Source organism: Amaranthus tricolor, chromosome 4 (assembly GCF_026212465.1).
Source record: "Amaranthus tricolor cultivar Red isolate AtriRed21 chromosome 4, ASM2621246v1, whole genome shotgun sequence".
Classification (NCBI taxonomy): domain Eukaryota; kingdom Viridiplantae; phylum Streptophyta; class Magnoliopsida; order Caryophyllales; family Amaranthaceae; genus Amaranthus; species Amaranthus tricolor.
The window spans coordinates 11,730,466-11,751,419 of NC_080050.1; the positions used below are offsets into that span (position 1 = coordinate 11,730,466).

At 32.8% G+C, this 20,954-nt stretch overlaps 1 protein-coding gene across 1 annotated transcript; it reads left to right on the plus strand.

The window, feature by feature from the left end:
* The first annotated feature begins 322 nt into the window (after nucleotides 1-322).
* Nucleotides 323-9,307, plus strand: LOC130809938 (COP9 signalosome complex subunit 1). Its single transcript, XM_057675813.1, has 6 exons — nucleotides 323-901; nucleotides 5,746-6,063; nucleotides 6,683-6,799; nucleotides 6,884-6,969; nucleotides 8,013-8,247; nucleotides 8,569-9,307. The coding sequence occupies exons 1-6, from the start codon at nucleotides 497-499 to the stop codon at nucleotides 8,743-8,745; spliced, it is 1,338 nt and encodes a 445-aa protein (XP_057531796.1). The 5' UTR covers nucleotides 323-496; the 3' UTR covers nucleotides 8,746-9,307.
* Nucleotides 9,308-20,954: the final 11,647 nt, after the last annotated feature.

Here is a 20,954-nt window from a genome sequence, read left to right on the forward strand (position 1 = left end):
GTAGGCAAACAGTAAAGTGGAACATTGCATGCATTAAATGAATTGGATTTAGGATCAAATTATGTCTGTTGCTTTTTGATGCTGCATTAAATGCTCCTGAATTGTTATGAACACAAGCTATCTAATTGGCACCAGTAGCTACATGAAATATGAGGTGGAAAAAAGGGCAGTGATGTGGCAGCTGACAGGATAATGCGTTGGCAAAATGACAATTCACATGAATAGTGTCAAAGAGTTGCTCACATTCTATATGATGAATTAAATTTTATTTTATAAAACGACGTCGTATCTTCGTATCTTCGTATCTTCGTATCCTCGTATCCGGTAAAGACTAGGGTCCAATACTTGAATTCCCCATCTTCAGCAAATCATAACTAAGCGAAGAATATAGAAACTCGAAACTCCGTGAAAACCCTCTCTCAGAATCCCCAATTTCTTAATCAAAAATTCATTCGGGTGTTTACAAATCTCCTCAACATTAATTGATTCATCATCAATGGAGAACGACGAAGAAAGTAGTTCAGGTCACATGATGGACGAGATCTACTCCAACGGAGTCGGTGACGGTGATGAAAAACAGCGTCACAGACCAATCATAAGTGGCGAACAACTAGACGTAGAAGCATACGCATCTTGTTACTCTGGTAGAACTAAGATCATGCGACTATTATTCATCGCCAGTAACAGTGATGATAACCCTACGATGCAACTTGAAGCCCTAAGAATGGCATATGATGAAATAAAAAAAGGGGTTGATTCTCAGTTGTTTAAAGAAGCGGCACAAAAAATTGATGGTAGATTGGGACCTAATTATGGGATGGATACTTCGTGGATTGAGGCTGTTGAAAGAAGGGCTGAGCAGAGGAAAGAGAAACTTGAGAACGAACTTAATGCTTATAGGGTATCAAGATTATAGTTATTCTGTTCTTTTTTTATTTTATTTTATTTTTTTTTGAAATTGATGAAGTTGCTTAATGTCGTTATTTATTAAGTTAGTGTTAAACTAATAGATTTAGGTTGTTTAGATTGCGCCAAAGATTTATGCTCAAGTTGTTTGATTTGGAATTTAAAGGAAGCACACAAAAACAATAAGGGTGGTTGAGGAACATGAGTGTTTGAAGGTGATGGCAATTATCTAAACCAAAAACTGTGAGGATATGATGAATGACAAACTAAACAAAGCATAAAACACAAAACATAAAACATAAAACACAAAACACAATGATTTCAACGTGGCTCACCAAATTTAGGCTACATACACCATTGTGGTTAGAGTTGTATTCAATGGGGACAAAAGCTACAAACATGATAGGAATTACAATGGAGACATGTTTGCGACGCGAGGCTAATTCATCATTTTAGGGAGAATAAACAAACAAGAAAAGAGGCTATTAGATGAGACTTTTGGCACACACTATGACCTTGGGCATGTAGGAATATTTATAGGAGGAATAAGGGCAAGATACAAAGGATTACAAAGAGGCGCACAACTAGGCCAGAAGATTGAGGGAACTGTCACCTGTGCACTGCTTGTTCGAGCAATGCACCACATTATACTTCTGGATCATCTCTCGCTTCTTCCACGTATTGCCAAGGTCCCCACATGATGCCTTGATCTTCCTACTCCTTTCCTATGATGATTGTGGCCTTGCTCTCCAAGTTTTCATCACCCAATCATTGCATAATCGTGTGTACTGATTATTCACCCTCTACCAATCCCAAGTGAACACTTGGGGCCTTCTCTAACAATACCACTAAGCCTAATTAGTTAGTGTGATTAATTAAGTCCTAATTATTGCGAGCTTAAGTCACCCATCAATCTAACGGGAATTGTAATGGACCATATTAAAATAATAGTTAAATCAATAGTTATATTTAGTTACAAGAAATTGTAGAGGGTTTTGGCTACTAAGTTTCAATGAGAAAGTAACTTTTTGTTATACTAACAAGTTAAGTTTCCATACATTGGATTCCCAAATTCCTCTAGGTGGCAGCCACCAATGCCTTAATGGCATTGGGTATGAAATGTTGTCTTAAATCTATATGAAGTTGGAGTATAATTGATTTGGACATGTATTTAAAGGATATAGTTATTGGTGAATTCATGAATGTGAAGTCTAATTGAAGTACTGTTGCTTTCTACTAAAATTGCTTTAGGCAGTGTTTCGGTTTGGGTGTGGTAGTTTGTTTCTGCTGAAATGGGCATTGTGGTGATTATTAGTGGTGTTAATTAGGTTTTCATGTAAGGATTTTGCTATGGTTGGGTTAGGTGGTTTTGGGTTTTGTGTATGCTCAATCTGTGTGTCAACTTAATGTAATTTTTGTGTAACTTTCACTTTGGGCTTGAGTTGGGTCATGTTCGTGTTATTTTGTTTGTCCATAATTTGGTACTTGTATGTCTATTATGGAATATGCTTTGCGATGATGGTTATGAGTGAACTTCTTGCTTTCTAGGACTTTATTCATTGCTCATCTTTTAGAACTGTCTTAGAATGCTAGGATGAGACTGGATTATCATAATTAGAGTGGTATATCTGATGGATGTGGTGACATTATCTTGTAATGTCTTGTATTTATTAAAGTGTTCTCATTGATTATTAGTTCTTATAGGGAAATTCTTTTGAATGATAGGATAGGATGAACAAACTCGTAATTACAGTTAGAGCAATATCTAAGTTGGGTATGGTGATATGTTTTTGGTGGAATATGCTTTTTGTTGTTGGTATGTATTAAGTTTAGCTAGAAGTATTTTATCAGTGCTCATTATAGTTTATATGAAAATGTTTTGGAATGATTGGGTAAAGAGGCATGAAAATTGTAATTTGAGTAGTACGTAGGTCAAATAACAAAATTTTGGCACTTTGCTCTTTATGCAACTATGGGCACTTGGCTAAGTGCACTTAATTTATTTACTTTGTATGAATAATTCTGATTCTAAAAGGCTCAGTTGGAGTTCCTAGTTTTTGTATTTAACTATGGTTTTTCCATTTCTCTTGTTTGCATTGACTATTGTTGATTACGCCTTATTCTAGTTCTTTTAGTTGCCAAATTTATTCATTTAAGAACTCATAAGTATAGATGAAAATGAGAGATGATTAGCTACTTAGAAACGATTGAAGGCAATTGTTAGGACTATTGGTTGACTTAAAACTTAGTTGGACCTGAAATTTCTTCTATTGTTTGTTCCGTTGTAAATGTTTTTATATACTGTGTTAAGTTCTTTCATAGGCCAACAAAGAATTCCATTATAATATCATATAGTTTTTTAAAAGTTAATTATGTTTTAGAGAAAGGGAAAAGGATTGGTAGTGTTGGGAAAGAGACTAGTATTTTGCAGTTTTGTGTAATAGATCAGCCAGACCCATTACCGAAACTGGATAGTATGGACAATTTGAGTCTGCTCAATGACTCTTAAAAGATACTTCCTTATTCTTATTATTTCCAAAGCTAATGAACTATTACAAGGGTGACTCTATATATAGCCTAAGCCCCAAAAAACAACTTATAAAAATAACAACTAATCTATCTAACAAAATACAAAGACTAATTAAATGTGAAATGTCGATAATGCCCTTTGACATTTTGACCCGAGTCATCACATTACTGACTGCCTATAGTTCCACCTTGCCCACAAGGTGGATAAAAATTAGCTTTGCGTGTCCAATAGGTGGTCCTTGAATGTGAGCCATTCACCATTTTAAGATTGACGGTTTTGAAGAGATAGGTTAAAGGAGTGAGTGGATTGAAAATATTTTTGAATGGGTTGTAAGTCTTTAAAAGTCTCGGGCTTAAGATGTCTTGGGTTATTTTCCAAATAAAAATAAGAAATGTCTTAGTATCCCAGTCCCCAGATCCATTTTTCAAGGTTCATCACATCTCTAGTGATGTCATCAATGGGTTCAAAAGTAAACCCTAGCTGAATTCTCTTTTCCTGCTGCCTTCAGTTTCAGAGACATCTAAGAAATCAGACTCGCGTCTTCTCCCCGCAGTTGGTCAACCGTCGCCAATTCCCAGTGAGCCACCCAATTTCTCTGACCTTCGTCACGTCGCCGGCCTTCCTTTCCCACTTCTTCCTCTCGCTGGTCAGCCCTTCTTTATTCTCGGCGGTAACTTCCTTCCCTTCTTCCATTCTCTTGCCGGCGTACCACCCTAGGTCCACATCGCCGGCTAGTTAAACGATGAGCCACTGTAATTTTCCGGCAGCCACTGTCCATTTTCTGTCTCCCTTCTGTATTTTTCTGCCTTTCTCTGCAAAGACCGCCACCAACTTAGAGTTTCGATTTCGCCCAAGATCTGGGCTTGCTCCTCTGTTTTCTTTCTTCCCTAACCGACGAGCAAGCCATTTTTCTCGGCTGCCTCTTGCTTCCAGTCGGTTTCTCCTCTAGAACTACAATTTTGAACATCAAAAATCTACTTTCACTTCTTGCGTTTTGTTCTAGATGTGTATTTCCATCCCTTTCTCACCACTTTCTTCTCTATTTTCTCTGTTTTATTTTTTCTCACATTCCTTCTTACTGTCTTTCTTTTTCTTGCATTGTTTTTTCATGTTCCTGCTTTCTTCTTTATTATCTTTTTTTTTTTTTTCAATCCCTTATGTTTTTCTTGTAGCCTACTTCTTTATTTTGTTGTAGCAGTTTCTTACTCATTTTGCCCAAAATCATCGTTTCCTCCTCCACCATATTTAGGTACTCCTCTTTGCCTTTCAAATTCTCTTTAATAATTGTTATTTGTTCCTCACATATATCCTTAATCTCTTCATTAAATTTCAGATCTGTTTTGCCTTCCATCTCTTCATTCAACCCTGAATTCTCACAGATGGTGTTTTCTTCAATGCAGTGAACAGGTTCTTTGCAGTCTTGAAACAACTTGACCAATTCTTTCATATCTTCAAAGTTTTCCCATATTTGTTTGCGTAATGCTATAGTCAACTGGTTATATTGTTTCAACAACTTCAAGTAGTCTGTCTCCCATATTTTGCCGTTGCCAGCGAGTTTGCGGTCACCAAAATCGTACCGCTCTGATACCATTTGTAACAGATCAGTCGGACCCGTTACCGAAACTAGATAGTATGGACACTTTGAGTGTGTCCACTAACTCCCAAAAGACCAATTACTTATTAATATTCAAAAAGCTAATCAATTATTACAAGGATAGCACTATATATAGCCTAAGCCCCAAAATACAACTAAAATAACAACTATTCTAATTGACAAAATGCAAAGGCTCATTAATAGGAAATGTCGATAATGGCCTTGGACTCTTAGACCCTAGTCATCACATAATGTTGTTTTCAGTCTTTATGTTTTGATGCCTAATTGGTGAGCTTTTCATCTTCTCAGCTTTTTTGAACTATAGGAGCTCTAGTATTTACATGTTTATTAGTGCCTTGAATATTTAACATAATCTTCTTATGTATTACTTTTTTCAATGTTTGTAGCCCAGACATATGTTAATAGCTTTGCATGTAACTTAGGAAGTAAAGCCATCTAATAGGCAGTGATATGAGAATTGAATTGATTTGTTTTGTTTGATAAAATTGGCTTGTAGCATTATCAGATTGGTGATGCTGTTGATGCATTGAACTTTAGTTGAGCAACGTAATATGTTATGAATGCATCATTACATTATATGACTGCAACTTCAAAGTAATATGTTTCTGAGTGCATTTGATGCTGAGTTTTCAGGTTCTTTTGTAAATTCCATTTCTTAGACAGATGCTTATTCTGTGGTCTTTCATGTGCGCAGACAAATTTGATAAAAGAAAGCATCAGGATGGGATACAATGATTTTGGAGATTTCTATTATGCTCACGGGCAGCTTGCAGATGCCTTCAAGAGTTATGTCCGTACTCGTGATTATTGCACTACAGCAAAGCATATTGTCACTATGTGTCTAAGTGCTATTCTTGTTAGTATTGAGATGGGTCAATTTTCGCATGTTACAAGCTATATAAGCAAAGCAGAGCAAACGGAGGCCCTAGATCCTATCATCATTGCAAAACTTCGATCTGCTGCTGGATTGGCTTACTTAGAGTCTAAAAAGTATAAACTTGCTGCTCGAAAGGTCTGTTTACTGTTGCTGCTTTCTCCTTCAGGATCCTTTAGTGTATGAGAAAGCTATTGTAATGTCATTTGTTTAAACTCTAGCATTCCACTAGTCTTCTGGGGACTGGGATGATTAAGGAGAAACTCAGAGTGGATAGAACCACTTCTAATGCTAACTATAATTTGGACCATTGTTAGCAATCACGATATCTATGGTAATTTTAATAAAAAAAAGGATAAAAAAGGAAGATAAAAATAAAAAATACTTATGACAAAACTAGCTAACTAATAGGAGAGACAGAGAGTGAAAACACCATGGTGTTTTTCAAACTTGTCAAATAAACTATTAAAAATTTGAAAATACCAAAAGTTTTGGATATCACTTACTATATGCTCTTAGGGTATTTTACTGTAATTTGCTGCATAGCTCTTTAAGATGTTGAGTTGGGCAGTTTAATATCTATGCTGTATGATTGTGTACACTCTCTACTTTCAACTTTTTTTTGTTCTTCTGTTTCGTTCGTCTTGTCTCATTAAGCTTATGTTGATCTTATTATAATTATCTTCTTTTTGCATTTCACAGCTACCCTTGTGTCTAATTGGATATGTTTTTGAACTTTAATTTTGAGTTTCTACAGTTCTTAGAAGTTGGTCCTGAGCTGGGTAACAATTATTCTGAAGTGATTGCTCCCCAAGATGTTGCAACCTATGGTGGACTATGTGCGCTTGCTACTTTTGATCGGACTGAGCTCAAGGCATGTCTTGTACACTCTTCATTACGAATCATGTTTCTATTCTTCTGTATTTGTTTATTACAATGTAAGTCTCAAATTTTGCAGAATAAAGTTATAGACAACCTTAATTTCAGAAATTTCTTGGAACTTGTACCAGAAATTAGAGAGCTTATCAATGATTTCTATTCAAGGTAATAATCAAACCTCATGTTCCTTGTTTCTCATGGATGCTTTTTTCATTATTACTTGCCGCTTGCCTCCTGCCTCCTGCCTCCTGCCTCTTGCCTCCTTTCTCTTTATGGGTGTTTTTGGTCTTTCATAAAATAGTGAAATTGAATTTCGTTTATCATTTCATTTATGGTTGTAGAATTGGTGCATCATTTTGTGTCCATGCCTCCATGGTGCTGTTCACTTTCCGAGTGACCTGGGTTTTCTCTGTTTTGATCGGTTGTTCAACTGAGTTCCTTAGCGTTTGGTTACAAAACTTTTCTTTTCTATGATTATAATTGGAATTTGGATTCTTATTTCATCGATCGTACGTACTCCCACCCTCTCCATGGGGTTGCTCCATTTACTATTTTAGTTGTCCCTTTGAGTTTGCCTATTCATTCTTTTTTTAGAAGGTTGACCCAACAGTTTCTGTGCTGTTTCTTTCTTCCCACTTCCCTTTGCCCCATTCACCTGCATGTTTCTAAAAGCACAACTCTCTTTTCTCATGGGGTCAACTCTTGGGGACACAGGAGTAATGTGGATAAGTGTACCCTTGAACTGGGTGCCTGTTAACATTTGGGTTTATTTGATCTTATTATGCTGGATTGGTTATATTGATTATTGATGCTCTTTTTCTAAACTATCTCTGTAATAGTGCTTGTTTGAATTGATATAGTTTTCTGATCCTCCGGTGCTTTTAAACTTTAGATGATTGTTATTCATTTGCAATCCTGTAACTATATAAAGGCTTGTTTCAGTGTGTTCAAAGCTTTGATGTTGAGTGTTTACCTTTCTATTCTGGATGAGGGGGGTGGCATGGCATTTGTGGTTCTGTATCATATGTATTGCTTTGTGGAATTTCAGATCAGCTATTTATTGAATAGTGGCTTAAATTTTTGGTTTGAAGCTTTGATTTGCTATTATCATAACGTTAGTTCTTTTTGCTTGTTTAAACTTCTTTCTTCACTTATCTCTTTAACGTTATTCAATGAGTTTATGTCCTTCGATGCTTGACTTGTTGCAGCCATTATGCTTCTTGCCTTGACTATCTGGGAAATCTTAAAGCCAATCTAATGCTGGATATACATCTACATGACCATGTTGAAACTTTATACAATGATATCCGCCACAAGGCACTCATTCAATATACACTTCCTTTTGTGTCGGTTGATCTGAACATGATGGCTAATGCTTTTAAAACAAGTGTGGCTGGCTTACAGAAAGAGCTTGAGGCTTTGATTACAAACAATCAAATACAGGTATTTGATCAGTTTTTTCTTGCTTTGGCTTCCGCATCATCTAGACTGAACTTTCAAGTGAAGCTTCTGTGGGAGGTTAAAAGGAAACTAATGAGGGGCCATAATGACCAATATGTTGCTCGCCCCAATCATCTAGACTTCTGATGTAGGGGAGAGAGGGCGAGGGATAATTCTTTCTTATTTGCCCCTTGTTTAACTGTCGGGCAATTCCAAGAGTCTTTTGAGCGATTAAATTTGTGGTTTTAGTAAATAATAATTTGTTGCTGTCTAGATGCAAATCTATGATTCCTAATTATCTTTGCTGGTGCTGTTTCTTTGTAGGCTAGAATTGATTCCCACAATAAAATCTTGTATGCACGTCACGCAGACCAGAGAAATGCTACTTTCCAACGTGTGCTACAAACAGGTGCTGATTTCAATCGAGATGTAAAGTCAATGTTACTCAGAACAAATATAATCAAGCATGATTTCTGTCAGAGGCAGACAAGGAAGATGTGATCTTTGAGTTGTCAGCATTCATGAAGTCGATATGATGAAAATCGAGAATACAGAAGCATTTTTGGAGGGCATTAATCCATTGAAGAATTGCAATGTTTCTGCTTTGCACAGTTCTTATCTTCCTCTTGTGCATACTTGGACACTTGATTCAGTAGTAGTTTCGATATTCGCTCTCATTTTCTTTTTCCAAGGCCAGTCGGATTACTATCATTTAAAAAGAAGGACTGATTCCCGGATTTCTGTGTCCTTGATCTCTCTTTATTATCTCCCGTCCCATTACTAGGCACTATGTTGTTAAAGACGTTCTTTAACTGGAAATCTTTGCTTTATTTAAGTCGGCTGAAACACAACAAGAGCGTAAATTGTATGGAATTCATGTTCAAATTTTGCGGAATGTAAGAAACACAAGTATAAAATCGATAATGTAATAGGACTTTTGCGCCCAATAGGAAGAAAAACGTCGACTACTTGGTATTATCACTCAAATATTCGTCAATTGGTTGTAATGTATCACAAACTCTTGGCCAAAATTGAGATTCTATGTAAACTCAACTTTTGTTTAGTTATCCCCTTTTAGACCTTGACACGACTGAAAATGGAGTATTCTTGTGGAAATATTGAATGAATTGGGGATTAATTTAAAATAGGTTCTCACAACCTAAAATTACAACTTTTGTTTGATGAATCAAGCAAGTATCTATTGGGCTAAAAGTCTAGTATAGTTTTTGTCCATATTATTATAGTGTACTGCGTACGTCAATCAACGGTAATGAAGTGTTTTGATTATTCTATACATCGAGGCCATATGCGACTAGTTGCCTCTACTTTTGAATTGAAGGTAAGATCTCTAAAACATAGAAATTATAATACTTTTATCATTGTAATATAGTAATAAGAATGGAAGTGAATAATGTCAAAAAGTAACGGTCAGTCTCTTGAGAGACCGTCTGTTTGAGAGACGTCTCTCAGGTTCAGCTCATTAAACCTTAATGTCTACCTGTTGTATCCTTAATGCCTACTTATATTATCCTTAATGCCTACTTACAATATACTTAATATTCATCGAAAAAGTTCTTAAAATGCCTATTTATAATATTCTTAATGCCTACTTAAAAAATTTAGCCTACTTAAAAAATTTAGCCTACTTAAGAAATTTAGCCTACTAACCTATTTACCATATCCTTAATGTCTACTTACAAATACTGAATGCCCAACGAGTAAGTACTTAAGTATTTACAATATTCTAAATGTCTACTTATAATATTCTTAATGCCTACTGAAAAACTTACTTTATATTTTTCTTTTTAGACCGGCCCAATTAGAATCGTTCTCTCAAAAAGACTCTCACAAGAATTTGTACAAAAGTAAAAGAATAGAAATGAGATATGGTAATCGAAATTTATCCATTTGGAGTGCATCACCAAAATGTGATATGGCAAAGACACATTCCATTGTTTCATATGGTTGCTCGTTATGAGAAAAAAAAGATTACTGTATCAACCCTTAACTTACTAAAATTGTGAAGTACCAATTTATGGATGAATTTAAAATGAAAAATACAAAATCAACCAAATAAAACAATTGTATAAAGTAAATTGGACAAATCATTTACTTTGAAATGATATTAATTTTTATCTCATTTCGTCATCTTATTGGAAAAATTACCTATAATAATCCAATTTATTATGATTTTCCTATAATAATCTCACCTATTGATTAATCATGAATAATTCAACCTTAGGGATTATTTGCCTAGAATAAACTTAGGTAACCCAATGATTTACCGTAATAGGTAATTTACCAAAAAAGTACACTAAAAATTAATGTAAAATTGGAAAAAAAAAATTTAAATTTACGTAAAAAGTTCTGAATAATAAAAAAAAAATCAGAATCTCTTTCAACATTTTTTTTGATTTTTTTCAACATTTTATTAATTTATCCTTTTTTAAAAAAAAATTTAAACTTACTATAGCAACTCATTACATTACTGGGTTTACTTCAGGAAAATACTCTCTAAAATTGGTATTATTCATAGTTAATCAATAAGTGAAATTATTGTAAGAAAATCATGAAAAGATTGAATTAATGTTGATAATTTTTCCATCTTCTTGAATTCATCATCAAATACTTTTACTCATCATAGCTAAAATGACGGTATAAATGAAGAAGGATGATCAATTTTGCAACCATTAACAAAATTCTACAAGTCGCTATAAGCATCAATACTGTTTAATCAATGAACTGAGCAAAAAGATCGTAGTAAACTATGAATGAGTGTATATTTACTTATTACATACAGAAACTAATGTTTCTGCCTATCATTTTAATAAGGCTTTAACATACATGATCATGGACTCATCTAATATACTAAATAAGATCTCTACTTCTTGTTATACAAACCAAAAACATTTGTATTAGCTTTGACGATCTTCATTGGTGCCGAAGTTTGCCATTCACTCAAAGCTCCAAAAAGATGTTGTCTTTTCACCAACCTCAACATCTTGCATAAATGATTTTTTCATATGATTTATGATTGAAGTTGACTGCTTCTCAACTTCATCAAAGATGTCAACTTCATCAAATATCAGAGTAAATCATATGAAAAGGCTTACAATACAAAGAAAATATCACATAACTTCATCATCTTCAGACCCCTTACATAAGTTTTAATTAACGTGGTCTTCAGAGTAAATATCAAATAACTTCATCATCTCCAGACTCCTTACATAAGGTTTAATTAACGTGATCTTCAAAGTAAATATCACATAACTTCATCTCCAAACCCCTTACATAAGTTTTAATTAACGTGGTCTTCAGAGTAAATATCAAATAACTTCATCATCTCCAGACTCCTTACATAAGGTTTAATTAACGTGATGTTCAGAGTAAATATCACATAACTTCATCATCTTCAGACCCCTTACATAAGTTTTAATTAACGCGGTCTTCAGAGTAAATATCAAATAACTTCATCATCTCCAGACTCCTTACATAAGGTTTAATTAACGTGATCTTCAGAGTAAATATCACATAACTTCATCTCCAAACCCCTTACATAAGTTTTAATTAACGTGGTCTTCAGAGTAAATATCAAATAACTTCATCATCTCCAGACTCCTTACATAAGGTTTAATTAACGTGATGTTCAGAGTAAATATCACATAACTTCATCTCCAAACCCCTTACATAAGTTTTAATTAACGCGGTCTTCAGAGTAAATATCAAATAACTTCATCATCTCCAGACTCCTTACATAAGGTTTAATTAACGTGATCTTCAGAGTAAATATCACATAACTTCATCTCCAAACCCCTTACATAAGTTTTAATTAACGTGGTCTTTAGAGTAAATATCAAATAACTTCATCATCTCCAGACTCCTTGCATAAGGTTTAATTAACGTGATGTTCAGAGTAAATATCACATAACTTCATCTCCAAACCCCTTACATAAGTTTTAATTAACGCGATCTTCAGAGTAAATATCAAATAACTTCATCATCTCCAGACTCCTTACATAAGGTTTAATTAACGTGATCTTCAGAGTAAATATCACATAACTTCATCTCCAAACCCCTTACATAAGTTTTAATTAACGTGGTCTTCAGAGTAAATATCAAATAACTTCATCATCTCCAGACTCCTTACATAAGGTTTAATTAACGTGATGTTCAGAGTAAATATCACATAACTTCATCATCTTCAGACCCCTTACATAAGTTTTAATTAACGCGGTCTTCAGAGTAAATATCAAATAACTTCATCATCTCCAGACTCCTTACATAAGGTTTAATTAACGTGATCTTCAGAGTAAATATCACATAACTTCATCTCCAAACCCCTTACATAAGTTTTAATTAACGTGGTCTTCAGAGTAAATATCAAATAACTTCATCATCTCCAGACTCCTTACATAAGGTTTAATTAACGTGATGTTCAGAGTAAATATCACATAACTTCATCTCCAAACCCCTTACATAAGTTTTAATTAACGCGGTCTTCAGAGTAAATATCAAATAACTTCATCATCTCCAGACTCCTTACATAAGGTTTAATTAACGTGATCTTCAGAGTAAATATCACATAACTTCATCTCCAAACCCCTTACATAAGTTTTAATTAACGTGGTCTTCAGAGTAAATATCAAATAACTTCATCATCTCCAGACTCCTTGCATAAGGTTTAATTAACGTGATGTTCAGAGTAAATATCACATAACTTCATCTCCAAACCCCTTACATAAGTTTTAATTAACGCGATCTTCAGAGTAAATATCAAATAACTTCATCATCTCCAGACTCCTTACATAAGGTTTAATTAACGTGATCTTCAGAGTAAATATCACATAACTTCATCTCCAAACCCCTTACATAAGTTTTAATTAACGTGGTCTTCAGAGTAAATATCAAATAACTTCATCATCTCCAGACTCCTTACATAAGGTTTAATTAACGTGATGTTCAGAGTAAATATCACATAACTTCATCTCCAAACCCCTTACATAAGTTTTAATTAACGCGGTCTTCAGAGTAAATATCAAATAACTTCATCATCTCCAAACTCCTTACATAAGGTTTAATTAACGTGATCTTCAGAGTAAATATCACATAACTTCATCTCCAAACCCCTTACATAAGTTTTAATTAACGTGGTCTTCAGAGTAAATATCAAATAACTTCATCATCTCCAGACTCCTTACATAAGGTTTAATTAACGTGATGTTCAGAGTAAATATCACATAACTTCATCTCCAAACCCCTTACATAAGTTTTAATTAACGCGGTCTTCAGAGTAAATATCAAATAACTTCATCATCTCCAGACTCCTTACATAAGGTTTAATTAACGTGATCTTCAGAGTAAATATCACATAACTTCATCTCCAAACCCCTTACATAAGTTTTAATTAACGTGGTCTTCAGAGTAAATATCACATAATTTCATCATCTCCAGACCCCGTACATAAATTTTAATTAACGTGATCTTCAGAGTAAATATCACATAACTTCTCATATACAAAGAAAAGGCTTACAATACAAAGCATAAGCTCCGTCTTTTCCATGAGCATATTATCAAAAACACTATGAACACAATGATAATTCATGCAACAACTCAACTAAATGTTCATTTTTTATTACACAAAACTGGTAAATGGTTAAAATCCATGCTTTACACCATTTTAAACATGATGAAGCTAGCTAAATGGACGATAGTTCTTACTTGAGCCCATCTCGTGAAGACTTCCTTTTCACTAGTAACTATCTTTGCAACATTATCCCAATCAAAACCACTAATTTGCTTCTAAATTCAAGAATTTATCCTATTTGTCTCTTGAAAATCTTAATTTTTAATTCAATATGGGGCTTACCCTTCAATCCACGGTAAGAAAATCTCTCAATCAATTTTTTCTCAATATGTGTCTAATAATCAATCTTATACCTTATGTCGCACTTCCAGTTTAAGTTTTGCCTCTTAAGTAGAACATCCACCAAAACATTCTCATCTAGTGAAAGTCCATATTCTCTTAATTCTTCCTTTTTCTCGAATATAGTCACTCATTTTTGTGTCAGCAATTTTTCTGTAACAACAAATATAAAATCATTTATAGAAAGCACATGATTTAAACCAAAAATAATTACGCAACAATTATTGTTCACAGACATAAAAAGTAAACATTAGAAGTGAGTACATAGAAAGCCGATATCTAAACAACATATCAGAAGAGTGCACATAGATAGCAGACGAACAACTACATAGTTCTTATTCAAATGAGTACCGATAAATAACATTGTTGAGTGACTTACCATTTTTAGAAAACTTAATAAAAGTTATGTGCTTCCGATACATAGAATCAAACTAATTTACCTTGAACCATTTTTACTGTTTGGTGTGCAAATTTTATTTAACCGCAAGCGTAATGTGTACATGTAGTCGCGGGTCAAACACAAAGAAGTTAAGACAAGAAACTTGCTAATCTGTACTAAAAATATTGCTTGAAAGAGAAAAAGGTTGATTGATTTTTGTCTAACAAACTAAAAATGCAATGGAAATATGGGTTTAAACTATATGATGAAAATATCTAGCGTGTCGCGAATCTCCTAAATTCTTGTATGATCAAACTCTCATTAGTGTTTATGAAATGTTGGATTAATTGTATAATTAAATATGATCTTGTTAATCTCAAACTCTCGCTCTGTTAATTAACTATTATATTTACACCCTAATAATTCAATTCTCAAATGCTAGTTCTATTGAACGAATTTATAAGAATTTAATTAAACTTTACCTTAAAGAAAAGTTAATCCTAATCTCACACACTAGTTCTATTGACTAGTCCCAAAAAGAATATTTAATTTAGAGTTATTTTCACAATTCAATCACTTTAATCCTAATTTCATAGACACATTCAATAATTAAATCATACATGAATTATAGGTTCAAACCCTAAACCTAGAAAATGGATCTACTCACTATTTATGGTGGAAACACTGAACACTGAACTAGAATGAAATTAAACATGATAAAAGATGATAATAATGAAATTGCAAGGAAAAACAATAATTAAATTATGAAACACAATTAAATATCCAAGAGACAAAAATAGGAAGAACAATACTACTTTTATTAAATAACAATTTCTAAGAAAACAATTAAAGTATGACAACTAAACTAATAGAAATTTGATAAATAAAGATTAAACTAATAATGAGAAAGTAAATCAAAAACAAGAAATTAAAAGCTTACAAGAATTAAAATGGTGTTCAAATAGAGAGGAAGATGGAGGAAGAAGGAGAAGACGTTTTTAGTCTCCCTCCTAGTGCTCCTCTAAAGGAGGCTTTACCTAAATGTTTCTTATTAACCCCTAAATAAACACTAAGAAGTTAATGAAAATAAAGATAAAATAAAATAATACACAATTAAAGTGACTAAAAAATCTCCTTTGTAGAACATCTTCACCTGACCTAAAATTTTCTTAGTGAACTCCGTCATCATTAAAACCATAAGAATTATGCTTAAAATAATCAAAACCACTCAAAATCAACATGAATAACCAAAAAGAGTAAAGTAACATAAATCTTTAAAATAAGCACGAAATTACTAACAACAATCATCATTAAGGAGTATAAAATGAAATAAATAAGTGCAAATAATTACACTTATCACTGTTCATATGTGCTAATATCAGGAACTAGTTGAGGTTTCTTAAGCAACAAACTCGATATCTTTAGCACAACTCTCAATACATTACCAAAATGTTTACTAATAGTTTATCCCAATATTTGAAAATCATATCTTATCTCCCTATTTTTCTCCTATAATGCTTGTACATGCAAAAACATAGTAATTGTTTCCTCCAATACCATATTCTTAGTATCCATTAACACTTTTTAACTTCACGAGCCAATGAAATGAGAATATTAAAAGTGCGACAATCCTACCTGAGTTGCTCAATGCAAACCATACCACTTTGCACTATCACGCCATATAAAAGTGCTAGTCTATAAAAAGGATTATGTAAACTAGGTAGCCTAAACATCATAAACTTTAGTCTTACAATGAGAATTATATTTTCAAAATCAAGGCAATTATTGCTCTTATTTTTCTTCGCTTCATAAGCATGCCAACATAATATAATTCTTATGCAATCGTTTAAGTTGCGTCATACCTAAGCAAATCCTAGCATAAGTAAATAATATGCTACAAAAAATAGAAAAATCCTTCATATCTACATTATTAACAAAATATATTTACCATTAATCATTGACAAATGTGATTGTTAGTGAGATATTAGTGAGACACAAACAATGGCTTAAAACGAAAGGCATATTATGGAATAATTCCAATTAAAAGAATAAACAATTATTAGATTGGAGTAATTCCAATTAAGACCAAATCCAATTAGAAGACAAAGATATCTGAAATGAAATTTATAATGTACTTATTATAAGCTTTGTAGCTAAAGAGTGATGTTATCAAATTGATGTAGAAAATACTAGATGGGGAGAATACTTGTGTACACATGACAAAAAAAATCTCCAATAAAATTTCGATGAAAGGATGCATAGATTATAATAGAAGTTTTTTGGGCGCACATGGAATTTGCAGTTAAATTCAAATAGATGTTGTATTACATTAACTGAATACAAATATTTAATTACAACATAAATTGTACAAATAATAACTTTTGGTGGGACACTCGTTCCGCATCTATTCACTCTTCACTTATATTTTAATGTAAGCTCATGTCTCACTTATCTCTCACACTTCTCATTATAAGGTGTAAATCTCTTGTACACATCATTGGTGCACTCCCACCCTTGACCCTAGTAAGCCAAAAAAATCTATTTATTCTAAAATGTAGGGAGTTTGAGAAGTTTATTCACAAATCTATATTTCTCTAAAGTATTCTTATATATTTACTTTTCTAGATTTTTCTATCATTGTCTAGATTTTTTTTAGGTTTCAATATAGTCTAGTTTATTCTAGATTTTTCATATTAGTTTCATCACTCCCCCTAATATAAAAAATTTTGTACACGAAATCCGAAGTGATTGCTGATGCACATGTCACCAACACTTACCGATCTTCTTGCTTACTTTTGTTGTCTTTGGCGCTCTTGTCACAAATGTACACTATTTTTCAATTATCTTATTCTTGTTGTTGGTACCTTGTTACCAAACGTTTTTCTTTCAATATGTTTTTGAAACATTTCTTGTTTTCATGGGTACATATGTTACCCACCATTCTCCAAACTTTATTCACTGTTTTTTTTATGCTCATGTTACCACGTACATTTTTTATAGCCCTCTTAACATTTCAAATTTCACCATACTTTTTTCACTTTCATTATTTGTTTTTGTCTTCTCCTTTTTTTTTTATTCTTTTTATCAACTCCTACTAATTTTTCTTCAAATTTGCCCTCTTTTTTTTTAGTTAGTAATCATGTCACCAACTTTTTATATTTCTTTCATAAATCTTAATTCTCAATCTTATATTTTATATTTCTTCAAATTCTTTTGTTAATGCCCACAATAATTTCTTCTTCTATATGTTTTATAATTTTTTTTGTCATTTTTTTTATGTTAATGTGGGACTACATCAGGGATCAGCACTAAGTCCTTTCATTTTTACGGTCATTATAGAGTAAATCTCAAAATGCATTTGGGAGGCCGTGCCATGGTGCATGCTTTTCGCCGATGATATAGTTTTGGTCGCAAAAATCAAGGAGGAAGCTAATAGTAAATTGGAAGAGTGGAGGAAAGCCTTGGAGGGTAATGGGTTACGCATAAGCCGTACGAAGATAGAATTCGTGCGATGCAATTTTAGTAGGGCAGAATCGATAGGGGAACCAGAGGTGACCATAGGGGGAGAAGTTTTTGCATGTACGGCCAAATTTATATTTGGGATCGGTGATTTAGAGTAATGGGGAGATTGATGGAGATGTTACCAATCGTATACAAGGGGGGTTGCTTAAGTGGCGAGCATCAATTAGGGTGCTTTGTGATAAAAAGTTCCCCAGGAGATTAAAAGGTAAATTTTACCGCGTTGCGATTAAGCCGGTGTTATTGTATGGGACAGAATGTTGGCCCGCAAAGAAAGTTTTCGAACAGAAGATGAAAGTAATAGAAATACATATACTGAGGTGGATGTGTTATAACACTATGATGGATAAGATAAGAAACCAGGAGTATTCTTATATATTTACTTTTCTAGGTTTTTTTAGGCTCAATATAGTCTAATTTATTCTAGATTTTTCATATTACATTCCATCAGATTAACTAATGCATAGATTTAAAATAATTTGAAGAACAATATGAGATTGAATTAGTATGAACCTGATAATATATAATACAAAAGTAATAATGGAGGAACCCTAGAATGCATAAATTATTGAGCTTAATTAATATTATTATTTTAATTTGTAAACTTCAAATCAACAAAATTCAAAGAATATGATAAAACAACAACTTATGTTAGATGTAGATTTCAGCTAGCTCCTTTGAATATATCTCCATAGAAGAAATTAACATTTATGAGAGGGAAAGTAAGAGGAAAGGGAAAAAAAAACGAGTAGTAGAGAGAGGAACAAAATGAAGAAACGAGGAAAATAATTTTCTAAATAAAAACCAATGTGTGTGGCTTGAATCAATTAGCAATAGACCATTACCATTAACACCTAAGACTTAGGTTTTTGGAGGTAACAAGATATTACCATTTTCTCTTTTCCATTACCTAATCTTGTCTCTTTGTATGTCCATTAAAGCATACCATACACTACTTAGTTGCTAATGAAATTTCCATTATCATTACCAACCATTAATTGCCACCTACCAAATGTACCGTACAATTGCTACTATTTCTTACATACAAATTTTTAAAAATTATAAATCTTAACACTATAGATGACAATAGATCATAAATCTGGTCAGGATAACTGAATTCATATTCAATTTTCAAATCTAGGTCCTTAGCTTTCAGACCCAAACAATTGGATACAAGACCTTCAAAAAATAAAGGTTCAGATTCGATTCTCAAAAAATATCTGGACTCAAATAAGTGTATACAAAGGATTTGTTTTCTCATATTACGGATTAAACTGCAGACTTAGAACAAGTACGAAACATAACTAAATGCAATCGAACGTATATATGTAAAACAACAGAAAACTTACAAAAGTTGCATCATCTCATCTTTTTGATTGAGTGATAAACAACGAAAATAAATTTTTTTCTGATATGAATCCAATCATCCTAGGGTTTTAAGGGTAATCATATATAATACATCAAAACCTTCAATATCATTTTATAATTTCTTTTTTGCGAGTTGTTATGGTAACATCTAAGATTATTTAATTAATTGTTTATTAATTATAATTTTACCATGATGGCCTTTGACTAAATATTGACTTTGACTCCTAATAAAGGGGCTTTTATGACCTTTTTAACTATCTTGCTTGGTTATCAAGTAAGTAACTGCCATGACCCTAAAATAACTACCCATTACTTATATTACTCATCATAACCTACCACTACCTCCCATCATAACCTACCACTACCTCCCATCACACCCATTATGTCTTCCTTTCTCCTAAGATAACTTACTTTCTACCCTTATAAATAATGGTTGCCAGCATCATTTGCCTCCTATGCTCATAAAATCCCTAACAAAACTCTGCTCAAATCCTTACTCATTATCAACAAACCTGAGTACGATCAATCAACATCTCCATACATAACACCTTGCATTTAAGTTCATATAATTTATTCATTAATCTCATCACCTATCTGACTTGAGCGTCGGAGGATTTTCCGATAGATCACCCCCGGGCTAGGCTAACGTGTTGTGTTGCTGGGCTTCAAGTTAGGTCTGTGGAGGAATTACATCACACTTCCAGATTGTTGACTGTTGACCTCGATAATGTTTCCTCTTCAGGTATTTTAAGTGTCTTTAGCACTTTCTTATTTGATCAACGAAACACAAGTTGATAATTCTAAAGTCAAAATCACAAACATCAAACTTACCAAATGGAGTAGCAACCTTTAAAACATCCACCTCTTTAAGGCTGGCAGTTTCAAACAGCTTAAACTCTAGACAAAGTATTAAAATTCTAGTCAAAATCGTAAAAATTTGCAAAGAGCATTTTTAGATTCAGATTTGAACTTAGATCCATGAGATCTATGGTTTTGGATCTAAACCTTTAAAAATTCGAACACACGCATCCGAGTTTCAATATGGTTCTAATCTTAGAAAATGGATCTAAATTTAGGTCTAATTAGATTTGGTTCATAACCAATCTGTTGTCACTCATACTTAATAGTTGACAAAATAGTGGAGGAACTATTATATAAGACAAATTTCTTATTAATATGACTCCATATTATTATTATTATTATTATTATTATTATTATTATTATTATTATTATTTTATTTACTATTATTATTATTATTATTATTTTATTTACTATTATTATTATTATTATTATTATTGTTATTATTATTATTATTATTATTATTATCTCTTCATTCAAAATCAATTCCTTTTGTTTCAGATAAAATATTTAAAGAGCATTTATATCATATTAGGGAATGATGATTTCATTTGAAAATTTGAAATTCACTCATTTTATTATTTGGCAAATCAAAAAATTTAAAACTTGGATTTGGATCAAATTCATCCATTGTTTTTAAAGTAGTTAAAGTTGAGAATATAC

What these genes read in the sequence shown, in the direction of transcription:
- LOC130809938 (XM_057675813.1), top strand. Translation starts at nt 497, where the DNA reads ATGGAGAACGACGAAGAAAGTAGTTCAGGTCACATGATGGACGAGATC. An exon ending in ATAAACTTGCTGCTCGAAAG is followed by an intron (nt 6,064 to 6,682) that starts GTCTGTTTACTG and finishes GAGTTTCTACAG; the next exon opens with TTCTTAGAAGTTGGTCCTGA. An exon ending in TTACAAACAATCAAATACAG is followed by an intron (nt 8,248 to 8,568) that starts GTATTTGATCAG and finishes GTTTCTTTGTAG; the next exon opens with GCTAGAATTGATTCCCACAA.